General features: G+C 46.2%; 1 protein-coding gene across 1 annotated transcript in view; it reads left to right on the forward strand.

Annotated features, from left to right (window-relative positions):
* CFAP77 (cilia and flagella associated protein 77) overlaps nt 1–12927 on the forward strand; it is a gene marked incomplete at both ends in the record, with an annotated part of 56706 nt that overhangs the window by 32196 nt on the left and 11583 nt on the right. Inside the window, 2 exons of the mRNA XM_080355983.1 lie at nt 1927–2026; nt 2580–2811. Of these exons, the coding sequence (XP_080212109.1) occupies nt 1927–2026; nt 2580–2811 (332 nt within the window). The remainder of the gene's footprint in view (nt 1–1926; nt 2027–2579; nt 2812–12927) is intronic.

The raw sequence follows: 12927 nt of genomic DNA on the forward strand, positions 1-12927 counted from the left end.
GCCCAGAAAATCCATTTTCTAGTGAACTTGTGCTCTTGAGAGTCAGAAGGATACCACACCTAGTATACAGCATCACAACTGCATGCACCTAACAGGACCGAGGGGAAGCATCTCCCTCTCAGACCTGGGAAGCAAGACCCTGGATTTACCCAAAAGAATCACTGTACAGACCTGCATACTCAGTGATCACAAACTGCCAAAGCCAACAGCCAGTTTGCCAGGATCTGTGAAGGAGCAGACTTGTCGCAACACGACCAAGCCACCATCACAACACGGACAAGCCACCCAAGCAAGTGGGAACAATCTCACCCCTGCACACACCGGTGAGGAGCCCAGTGCCACAGCCACCGTGTGCTTAAGTTTTTATGTAGCGGCATTTAGAGATGGGAGCTGAGAAACTCCAAACCGAATGCACAAAAAAACGGCTCCAGTCAAAAAAAGGTTGAGGAAACAGGAGCAAATTCTAGAGACATCAACACGTAGCGCATTGGAAAGGTGTCTGTTTTGGGCGAGGGTTATTAACCTTGTTTCTCCAGGTAAAACTGGCTCAGTGAGAGTTTTGTCTGAGCTGAGGGTGACGCAGAACAGCTCAAGCTGCTCAGCAGCATCACGCACGTTTGCTAAGAGCCCTTTACCTGCACGCTGGGAAGGGCCCAGCACACAGCACACAGCAGAGCTGTGGCTGCTCCAAGGCCCTGGCCGGGTTTGCACCGTGCTGACTGGGACCAGAACATAAATTTGGGTTTGGATAATGTCCCTGTACAAGCAGCTCTGGTAAGCTGTGCCCCTTGTTAACTGCCATACTACCTCAGCCTGCCATAGGGGCAAGTTGGAGGTGGTTCATTTTCAGTCTCACTCTCTTGGTCCTTGCAAAAAGGGCAGTGTTCACTCCAGAGTGTAATAACAGTCATTTAAATACCAGTGCTCAATGAATCACCCATGAGAAGTGCTATAGTAGAATGTAAGCCTTTTCATTCTCCCAACAAGACCAGCCAAGACCTACAACTCCCCAGCTCCTCCAACACCCTTTCTCATAGAAAATAGCCCATCGAAAAGCACCCACACCACCCCTTAGGGCTCCAGGGACTTGTTGCCCAGCCCTGCTGTGCTTCTCCCAGCAGGAACACACAGACCAGGCTGCCAGGCTCTCACCCCTTCCCTCCTCTGCCACCTCCTTTTCAAGCAGCAATAAGGTTTCAAGACACACACATCCTGCAGTGACTTCACCATGGAGATGGGAGGGTAGAGACAAAGCGGGGAGCGGAGGTCAGTTAATCCCACAGACACCACCAGACTGGGATACACATGGGCTGGGGAAGAGTTCATTTTAAAACTAAATAGAAATGAGGCTATTGAGCTCAAGTTCTCTACTCTGCTATAAATCTAAGGCTCTGCTCCCCCTTTTTCTTGCTCCTTATCCTCCCCCTGAAATATGCCTTGTGTCTTGATTATTCCCAGGCTGGAGTGGCAATGTGATTGTGCTTGGGGAAGTTTGTGCCAGTTTTCTAGGGGGATGCACAACTTGGAGATGAAATAACTCAAAGGAAAGTTAAGGTTAGCTGCAGGATCTCCCCCACAGACACCATGACCAAGCATCCCAGACAATGGAGAAATTAAGCCAAATAAGGAGACTTCAAGTCTGTATATACCAAGTCAAGATCCCTATTTACAGCAAGGCTTGGTCGCTTTATAACTCAGGTACAAACTTGTGTAACATCAGCTCTGGGGAAGCCTCATGGCTGTGAGTTCTCCTTTCACACTGTCACACTAGCTTGTGTCCAAACAATGGGATTCAAACCTGTGCAAGTGGATCCAGAGCCACTTCTGGTACTTGTGGCCACATTCTGTTGCAGCTTTTTCTTTTGGGGGGCTTTAGTTTACTAGGAAAGGTCTTCATGCTGCTTCTTTAACTTCACTCTTCTGCAGGCAGAAGTGGGGAAGCCCCTGAGAAACTGCTACACCCTGCCAGGCTTTGATTTTGCATACGGTCTGTACATCCCCAGGACAGATGGAGGAGTTCCTGAAGGTATGACAACAGCTCTAAAATACAGACCTGCAACAAAGTCCTAATGCTATCTGGGACTCCCCAGTGCTCTTCAATACTTCTTGTCAAGCTGGAGGTAAAGAACTCCAACATTCACCTGCTTGTGTTATCATCACCCAAATTGCTTGGTGACTAGGGAAGTTTCTGTGTCATATTGGAAACTTTTGTAGGATCACACAGAGCCCAAGCAGAGGTGGGTACAGCACCTGCAAAGGGTGATACATGTGGTGGCTTTCATAACTCTGTTAGAGCTCCGACTTTGTGCTCTCAGAGACATATCCCCTGTGTAATCAGACTTGCTGAGCAAGCCAGGGAGGAGGGTAAGAACATAGCCAATTCAGATGAGACATGCCCCCATATGAAACACAGAGGACAGGACACAAAGCTCACTCCACAGTGAAACCACAGCAAAATGCATGCAAGCCCTACAAGGCCCATGTACATGGTGAACAAACACCAGCCTGCCTTCCCAAACAGGAGTTACCCAAGATGCTGATCCTCTCTCTTTGCCTCTCGTGTTTCCTTCCATCTCCAGCCATAGGCCACTGGAACACAGTGAATCAGAACAGGACTGATTTAGTTCAGAAGATGCCTCGAGACTTCATCACCATGAATCGTGGTGCTCTGAAGGCTGGTTATACCACAGCCCGTGAATATAATTTGTACTACAAGGACAAGGACATTCGGCGCAAAGAAGAAGAATGCACTCGCCTCAAGAAAGGTCCTCTTAAACTTCCTGCAGACATGACTTTTGGCATCCCAGCACGGTAAGGGGGAAGGCTTGGGACCCTTCTGAGAATAAGATTATCCCTTCCTACCCTCACATCTGATTCTCAGCTAGCAGAGTCCCCAAAACAAAAGTCTCCTGAACCTGGACATGTTACAACTGAAGTCACAGCATCACTTCTGTGTATGATTGCATCTCTGTGCCAGATAATCAACTACCTAAATTTAATCTACATACCACAACACATGCTCATTCCACCTCTGGCACTAAGGGCTTGGAACCTCTTGAAAATGTGTTCCATGCCAATCCTTTCACTTAAAGATCAGTTCAAGTTCTTTATCCCACTCTTTCCCATTTGTTAGTTCATTTCCCTGCACTAGACAGAAACTGGTACTAGTACAGCAGGATAGAGGCAAAAAAGCTTTTCACTGCTCCATCTTCTGCTTTCTGGAGATCTTTCCCAAGGGCTGGAGAGGAGCTGGTACCTGCTGCTCCCCAGCAACCTCTCTAGTAGGGCATAAGCCTACCCATTCATCCCTGGCAATGCAGAAGGTTTAAGGCTTCACATTGAGTCAGGTCTTTTGCATCGCAGCATCTTCCAAAAGATTTTTATAAAGCATCCAGCATACATGAGCCCCTCCTGGAGTTCAAACAGGTGCAGCATTTAGAAGTGACCCATTTAACATCCTTCCTCATGTACCAGCTCCCAACTGCCTGCTGTGCCTGTTTCTCCCAGGGAATGGTGCAACAGGGGGTCTGCAAAAGAGAACATCATCACCTTGATCAGACTGACTTCTAGGTCTTTCCACTGCCTATTCTCCATGAGAGCACGATGCTCCAGAAACACCAGTGCAAGTCCAGCACAAACAGGCACTCAAAGCCCCTGCAAGGGGGTCTAAAGCAGCCCTGTGGCTGCTGGAGCACGGAAGGTTTTCTTGCTCCATACAGGTCTGGACCAGACATTAGGTTTCATTTTAAGAGCTGGATAACAATCACTACCAGAAAAATAACAGCTACAAATTCTAGAGAAAAGACATGATGAACAGCACTGTGTATTTTACATGATAGTAAATGGGCTTTGCATATGCAAATTGAATGGATTTTAAAATGGTATTTAATGACAATTTTCGTAGCAGACATTAACATTAATTGCATCAAAATGAAAATGTAGCATTAGCTTGCTGTTAGCTGCAAATGCCCCAGCTATAAAGCTTTATCTTTATCAGTATCAGCCCTCACCGATGTGACAGGGCTGCTCTGCAAATTGCAGGCAAAAGGGCTTTTATGTTGCAAAAGTATCCCCCAATGTAGACCAAAATCAACATCAATTTTGCTTTATTTCTTCATAAACAGAGGTTAAATGGCTGCCTGTAAGAAGTCTAGGCACGTTTCAAAAGTTTTAAGGAAAATCTGCAGACCCCACAACAGCAGTAGTGGGAAAGGGCTTTTAATTTAAAGTTATTGTACAACTTGCCTGCTCCCTAATAGCTACCTTTTATGCAGACTGATTGTATTTATCCCTTTACTTTAAAAGCACGTTACACACAAAATCAAATTACTGGAATTACCAATGAGTTTTTACAGCCATTTCGGTAAAAGGGGGAATTTAACACACTTTTCCATGACTGACAAGTTGAAGATAACAGCTTTGGTGAGTGCTCCCAGCCCAAGCTGGTCCCTCGTCACAGCTGACCAGGTTCAGCAAGACCTGCCCTGTTAACAATGACTTGCCTGTCAGTGGATTTAAGTTGCTTCTGCTTTCGGACTCTAAGCCCCATACAACTGTGTTTTAGTGCTGCTAATTGGGAAGGCTCTCACAACTAACACACACACTTGTCTGGGGACAAGAGAACAAGGGGCATACAGTCTTTTTCCATGACTCCAAGCACTTGATTACCTTTGGAAATACCCACTTTGATAAATATCTCAGGTGCAGGGAGGTTTTTCAACAAGAACAGAGCCTGCATGTCATTCCCTAACCCGAAGCACAGCGCAGACAGGACAGCTGAGCAAAGGTGCTTCCACACCACTCTGGGAGCTGCTGCGGCCACCCTGCCTGATGCTGGCAATGCCATGGGACAGTCCCCAGAGCACCAGTGCCAGCCCTCCCGGTCTGCACACCCAGCCCCGCTGCAGCTCTTCTGCACATCTGGAAGCAGCACCCGTGCTTATAAAGCCCAAACAACTCCACAGCTGTCACAGGAACATGTTTGTGGTGTTGCAGCTGTCGATGGGTGATGTCCAGGGGTCTTCTAAACCCTGGCAATGTATCTCCAGCCCCTTCTCAGGCCCTGGGCTGCACTGCTAAAGGCTTCTGTCTCCTAAAGACACCAAGGTCAGGAGTTCTAGCCCTCAAGAGTACAAGCTCTCATGGATCATCCCAAACAGAAATGAACACAAATGCTGTGGTTGCTATTACTGTCTTATTAATCACGCCCTGGCCCTGCTGCTCCCTCTAGCATAGCAGATCGCTTATACCTCTGCTTTCCGTTCACCATGGACGTGTGCTGCATTTCACAAGGCAGCATCAGACACTGGAGTGAGCTTTCTGAAGCTCTGAGGCCTCTTTCCTTTCCTGGGATATTTACCTTCAAAGGTCACCCATACCCCTCTATTAATTCCCTGTGGGCATCTTCCACAGGAGAGAAACAACCCTGCTTTTTTGCTGATTCCCCCCCATCCTCTCCCTCTCTTTTCCCAAAGAAATGTTTGCTACGAATCATGTGGCCAGCTTTGTTGTGAGAGTCATAAAAAGGACATTTTTCATCTCTCCTTTTTCCTGCTCTTGCTCCCTTCTCGCTCTCAGTATCAGACAGAGATTTATTCCCTCCCTGATGCCTGTGGCATTCGGAGCTGGGAGGGGTCAGGGGAGGCACTGATGGGACGATAATAGATAATACAGTGGTTCCCCAGGGTCTTGTCCAGCGCCGTAGCCGATCCATCAGCAGGCAGCGCTCGTGCCAAGGTCAGCGGTAACGAGGATGCGGTGGGGTCCCAGCCTCCCCCATGGGGCATCCTCCAGTCAGGCTCCCCCAGTTCACACTGTTTCTGATCTCTACAAGAGCTGCCTCGTGCAAGCCACAATTTGCAAGAGCGCACGTGTCCACAGAGCTCAGGTACGGGGGTACCAACCACGGTACAGTAGAGGCGTGCTCAGCTTCACCTGTCCCAGCCCTCAACCCCACCACAAATGGGTCTACAGGTTTTAATTCAAGGAAAATGCCCATTATCACAATACCTCCTCTCCAGGAGCTAAACCCATCCCATCCACATGCTCTGTGCATGACACATCACTGCAAGAAGTTTGTGGATAGGGTTCCTGTTCTCCTGGACCCAAGTCCTAGGGTCCTTTCCTTTTAAATAACCCCCAAACACAGTGCTACTAGCAGGTGTATCCAGCCCCCATGCTCTTTGTGTGATGATGATGTTTTACAAGAGGGAGGATCCAGGGCACTGAGCAGGTTGGGTTCTGATGAGACAGAGATAATGGAGATCTGAAGACAGAGGGTCTGTGAAGACCTCCAGGATCTTCACTGGTATCAATACAGCTTGGTATTCAAGGTGTATTTGGAAATTCCAATACACGTCAAGACCCACATTTATCCTCCTAACCACCTTTTCTGTTTGAAGTTCACTGTGCACCGAAATCAGCAGATATTAAATGGTCATTTTTGGAACTAGAAGTAAGCACTAAGATATGGATGCTGTCTACAGCTAGATTGATTTGCACAAGGTCACACAAGGAGTCTGAAGCCAAAACACAGTTGGTACCCCAAGCACAAGCTTTCTCCCCAGGAGCTAGCAGCGCAGAGCTCATCCTCAGCATGAACACACTGTCCTGCATTTCCAGCGCTGCTTTTAGAAAACAGTTTCCATTTGCCTCTTAGTAGTGCAAGCCTCCTAATTCTGCATATTGTGTCACAGAACTTATTCCTGCACACAAGGACCGCACAGCCCATCCATCCTACGCCTGCACCTCCTTCAAACCCTGCATGGCCACAACCCCTCCTGCAACGCGCTGCCATCACTTGGCAGTTGGCCTGTAGGTTGGGCTGACCTTGGGTGTGCTGGCAGGATTTCCCTGGCACTCTGTCATCCCCATGTCTCCTGCCGGGTCCCACCCACCGTCTGCCTTCGCTCCAACCATCCCTCTCCTGAATTTTACATCCCGCTTTCCTTCTAACTTCATCTTCTCTTACCATTCCACTTGCCATTCTCTAAAACTGGTCCTAATCCTTTGACAGATGCTTTGACGGTGTTCCTGCGGCAAACACATCTCTCCAAAGCATAGATTCACTGCAATTTCTCTTCAAATTGTTACAGTTGGCCAAGGGTGTCAGTTATTCAGCACCTCCCCTTTTCTTTGTATCATTTGCAACTGTCCTAATGCTCTGTGGACAGTTGTCTCACTGGCCTTTAGCAGCTCAGCTGGTACCTTGGCTGTCCCTGCAGCTTCCTGGCTTAATACCCTTCACCTTCCCTCAGAAGGGAGGTTTCAATGCTCATCCTTCTTTGCAAGTGGCCTTTCCACCCAAAGTGTCCGTGATGTTTGCACACAGCCAGAACAAAGTTTAGAAAGCTGCCCCAAAGATGTTTAGGTATTTCCAGCATCTCTTTGGCACAGGGAATGCACTGGTGGATTTATTTTTGAGACATTTAAAGAACATTTGAGGTCAGTAATAGAGGGCCCTGGTGAAAAAGAAAAAAAGAAACTAATCTTGCCATAGACCAGCTGCAAAGATATGTAAAGAAACTACTGAAGAGCAGAGTTTGTTCCTGGAAAAAGCCCACCAGGAAAAGCTGGACAGGCAAGAAAGATCAATATTACAGCAAGCTCATACCTGGTCCACAATCACTGGAAACCAAACAAATACAGAGAGTGTAAAGCCAGAAAAGCCCAAAAGATTGGGGCAAACAAATTTTAGAAAAAAAAAATCTGAGCACTGACAACACAAATCATAAAAATGTAACATAGTGGCTGGAATCACTGTCAGGTTGAAGGCACCACAAAAATGCAACCAAGTGAGAAAAAAATATAGGACTCCTATCAGTTCAGATAATTGCATATCCTATCCAGTTCCACAGCAAAAAAGCACTTTGTGTCTCTGCCACCATTCTCGCACGGCTAAGATAACAATTTCTATTTCAAGAATAATTTTCTCCTGCTGGAGATGTTCCAGGCTGGGTACACGCTCGCATCGCTGCGGGTGCATCGGCAGCCACGGAGCTCAGACCTCATCCGCCTGATTGCGCTGCCTTGTGCCCGGGTGGCCGCAGCATCTGAGTGGGCAGAAAGACCTGGTACCCCCGTCAAAAATCCTGCGTGCACTCTGAAGATATTGGTTCTCCTTCAGCATAGTTATGTACTGCAGTTGTAATAGTTTCTGATTGCTTCAGGCTCCCGCATTAGGAGAAAATAAACAGCCAAGCCATGGTTTGGCATAAGGTTCAAGGTCCTGCGCGTCAACCCCAGAGCTGGGTAAAAAGATCTAAGGAATGGAGATTTAGGTCCCTTATTACACTGATTAGGGAAGTAATTTACTCTCTCACATAGAGTGTTGTCCATGGGCTTTTCTCCATGGATCACAGCTGCCTGAAAAATTTCTACCAAAACTTTTAGCATCTAAAACTACTTCTTGCCACAAGTGTACTTTCTCCCTTGCAAAATTTTGCAGTCCATGCAATGAAAACCTGGGTGAGGGCAAAATAACCACAGAATCTTTTCTTTGTGAAAGCAAAGCTTTTCAGCCCTCATTGACGTCTCTTCCTTTCAAACAAAGTCATGTTCCCACCCAGCCAGAGAGGTTAAAGCACAGGGTGGAGGTCAAGGGGAAGACCTTGCTCTTTGATTTATTTTGCTCAGCTTTGTGGAGTTTTATTTATTTATTAATCTCATCAGGATATTCTGCATTTCTTGATGGCTGCAGCCTGAGCATTGTTCACTCTCAGCCATGGACTGAGACCTCCAGGCAGAGGTCCCATAATCACACCCCACCTGAGTTTCTCAGAGGGTAAGAGCAGATTTCCAGTCAGTAGGCAAATATGGTAAAGACAAATCTAAATTATCTCCAATTAAGCCAGCAAAATGGCATCCTCAACCCAAAAATCAATGCTAATACACAAATTCCAGCTTTTGAAGCCAAGTATTTAATGGGTAAGAGCTGGCTCAGTATCTCCCCTGCAAGATACGTGTTTCCCTGTGTGCATTTAGGACCGTTCCAAGCAAACATCTCACTCCAGGCCTGGGAGGGAATAGTAAAGCAAATTGGTGCTCTTGTAACCATGTGTACACCTAAGTACAGCTATGAGCATCTGATAAATCTTTTAAAGTGCATGTTTACAATGGATTTTATTCTTTTTACTGTTCTATACATACGAGCCCTCTGAGCAAAATAACAGATCCTCTGACACTTAGAAGAAGCCACTGCCACATCGGCTGCCCACAGTGAAATAATTTATATTGTTATCTCCCCATCCAAATTACAAGCACTGTAAAGAAGCTTCAGAAATTCAGAGTAATCAGTGTTTCGATGGCACAGATCCTGCAGCTGCCAGGCGGGTGGAAGACCCCCCATTTCAACTCAGAGTTTTTCCAGCCCAAAGACTGCAAAAAAACCACAAACAAAAATTGGTCCCTGAGTGTTTTCTACCAATTTTTCTCTTGTTATTTTCTTCAGTGGTTAATGGAAAGTGAGGACAAGTGGAAATCATTTAAAAATGATCTTTCAGGCCTCTCCATGGGTTTATTGCCAGAACCTGTTTAGAGGACCATAAAGCTGTAAGGGGCCGATAACTTTACTGCATAGTCCACAAGCTCCTTAGGAAAATGAAGAGCCTTTACATTCACACACTGTTTTGCCATCTCTCCCTCTCCTTACAAACACACCCACACATGTGGGGGAACCACCGGAGCCGCTAATTGAATTCACTCTTGTGAAAGCATTGACAAATTGTAAGTGACCTTTTATACAAATTTCAAAGTCAAGAATTCACCACCAACTGCACATCCCTCTTCTGCCATTCACCCTTATGCAAAACCCACAAACAATTAGAAAGAAATAACCAAGAGCCCAGCGGCCCTCTTTCCTAATTAGCTGCAGGAGGCGATGCTGGGGAGTGTGGCTAAGTGCTTCAATTACCTCGGCTCTCCTCGCTGCCCTCGTTAGAACAGACAGGTCCACTGGCCAAAGGGGAAAAATTAAGGCAAGGCAGAGCCAGGCAGTTTGCGGGGCGATGCTGGGGCTGTGCCGGCTCTCGCACGAGGGCCAAAGCTGTAATCACGCCCCAGATTCCTGCTGGGCTACACAGAGACAAATTAGTGGTGGATAGATTGCTAGCTCCAACCCATCAGTAACGAGGGAGGAAGGGAGACAATATAGCAGTCCAAGGGAGCTGTAATCAGAGCTTTCCTGTGCTATCAGCCCCCTTGCAGGGCAGAGGGAGCTGAGCATTAATGTCTCACTGCTTGCCTGCATCAGTGGTACCCCAAAGCCCTGAGGCAGCATCACAGACCCTGAACAGCATCACAGACCCCAGCTTGTGCTTTATTTGCTGAAGATAATCTGCACCAGCTGCACCGAGGAGCCCCGTGCTCCAGAGATGCTAGAGACCAAATCAGTTCCCAATAAGAAACCAACATGAGCTGGTTTGGCTCACCCGGCTGCGAGCCAGGGGAAGATCTCTGTATGGACACCGCTACTCCAGGGCAAATCCTTCCCATCATGAAGTACACAAGAAAGGAATACAAGGTGGTGACCTCTGCAGCTGTCAACCCCAGAGAGAGATCTTGGCTGTGCAGCAAAGGCACATCATCTTAAATGGAAGAACACCAACAAGGACCAAACCTCACTGAAACCTCATTAACCTTTCAAGAAAGGGTTAAAGTTTCAGAATAGCCAGTGGTGTTTTAACAGAGGTTTAATATCACAACAGAAAAAAAAATGCAGTTATATGATTTATCTGTTGTATATGCACCTGTGCAGGGCCAGATCCTGTTGCCACTAAGCTGCCATTGAAATCAGAGCAGTGTTTTTGGTGCAGCCCAAAGAGCTGCGCCGCTGCTGGAGCCCATCCTGAGCTCTGCAGGAGCCGTCCACACTGCCCGGGGGGTCACCCAGAAAATCCAAGGGCTCAAGTTTATGCTAAAATATTTACAAACCCCTTTGCTTTCAAATAATTTAAGGAAAGGGCGATCACAAGTCAAGTTTTTATCCTTTTACAACACAACTTCGCAATCAAATTGACTGCACCTTTTAAGCCGCTATAAACCCCCTTCCTGAGCAAAGTCCTTTGGATCCACTTTTGCCAAGTATCTTTTTTCCAGTTGATAGATAAACCTTTGAAAATAAGTTTGAGGGGAGACTGACAACCTTGAAACCTTGAGAGCAGCGTGCCATTGACGGGTGCCGCTCCCCGAGCTGAGTATTATAGATAGATTTTAATTTCATTTTAACAAAATAGCTGTCTCCAGTGGAAGAAGCATCAAGAGCTAAATGAGGACCCATCTTGAGCTGAAGCACGTTGAACAGACCTCAGCACTGTCATTGATTTTCTGGGAAGAAAAAAACCGCCTCTGGCTACTAAACCAAATTAGTAGTCACTGATGACCAATTATTTTGCCCCACTGTGAACGGAAAGGCGTACTAAAATTCCAGTTTGTCAGACCCAAGGCTCTCTTCTCAAACACCTTTCAACAAGCGTGTACCAAAAGTCCCTCAGATGGTTCTGATGCCTTCCTGTTTTCGGCAACTTCTCCTTCTCCAAAGTTTTAATGAGCTGCTGCTCTGAGGATGGCCTGCCACAAAGTGAGCCCTTCCCAGCGCGCTAGAGCACTATTTGGCAGGGCACAAATCACAGCTGTCAGGATTTATACACACATACACAAAAAAAGTGTCAGCCTAATGTTTGCAAATTATAATTACCATTTCTCTTGCATGTCCCTGGTGCCTTCATTTTAGATAAATCCCAGCTCTGAGGTATCAGCTGCAAAGCACTGAAGGCTCATATTGAATAGAATAGATTTAACTAGTTTGTAGCTCATTTAAGGCCTACACTGTTTTATTTTAATATTGTTAATACTTTATTATACTTTTTAAACATTGTTTTCACAGTAAAATAGCCTATTAGGAGGCTGCAGCTTCTTTTCCAAGAGATTTCTGGCAGACTAGCATACCACATTGTATAACCAAGTTAGCAGGCGCTTGTCATTTCAGTTGAAAATAGGTCTGTACCCTGACTCCTGAAAGTAAATTAGAGAGAGATTCTATTAAAGAGACAGGAACTGCTTCAGGGATAATAGTTTTGAAAATGTGCACAGATAAATTTTAAAATATTTAGGAAATGTCAACATTAGAACTGGCTCCAACTATTTGACTATAAAAGGAAGCATCTGATTATTTTTTTCCACAATTATAAATAATTTGTTATATACTATCAGAACTTCTTTCCCTTTCCTTTTTGTGGCAGGGTGCTTGTGCCAAAACAAGGAGATCTGAGTTACTCCAAACGAGATGGATTTTAATCCACAATAAGCATTTTCAGGGGATGCTGCCCCCACTGCATCCTCAATTACAGCAAAATCCTCCCAGTTCAGAGGGGTGACAAAAACAAACGGAACACACAAGCTGTTCAACCTTGTCCTTAAGTAACACTAAGGCAAGAGGATGTTTTCCCAAAGACCAGCTGCAAATCAGAAATGCGGTTGCACTGCTAAGCAGCGCAAGTACCGGGGCCAAAATGCCGCATCCACTCCAATGCGATCAGCATTTGACCTACAGAGAAAAAGCTGCCTAGCTGAAATTTCTCTGGTCACCTTAGTCAAAGAAATGTGTTACCTGATACCTCCCACTCTTGCCCAGTTTCTTAGTATTTCTTCTCAAAGGAGGCAGGAAAAGCCAGACAAAGCCTTACATCCTGCAGCCCCACCAGAGCTTACGTGTGTAACTCTGCACATGAGTCATTCCCACCAATTTCAAAGAAGCGGTTCATGCACGTATCATTGCAGGCATGATTCTATACTTTGCTGGATCAGGACTTAAATGCGATTAATCACACAGCAGGGAAGGATCTCTGAAGAGCATCAACCCAAATGTGTCCTTTCAAGCATTTACTTATAAGCCAGCTGTGGGCTAATCAGTCACCAACTGGCTGGTCCACT

The sequence above is a fragment of the Nesoenas mayeri genome, assembly GCF_963082525.1.
Source record: "Nesoenas mayeri genome assembly, chromosome: 18".
NCBI lineage: Eukaryota > Metazoa > Chordata > Aves > Columbiformes > Columbidae > Nesoenas > Nesoenas mayeri.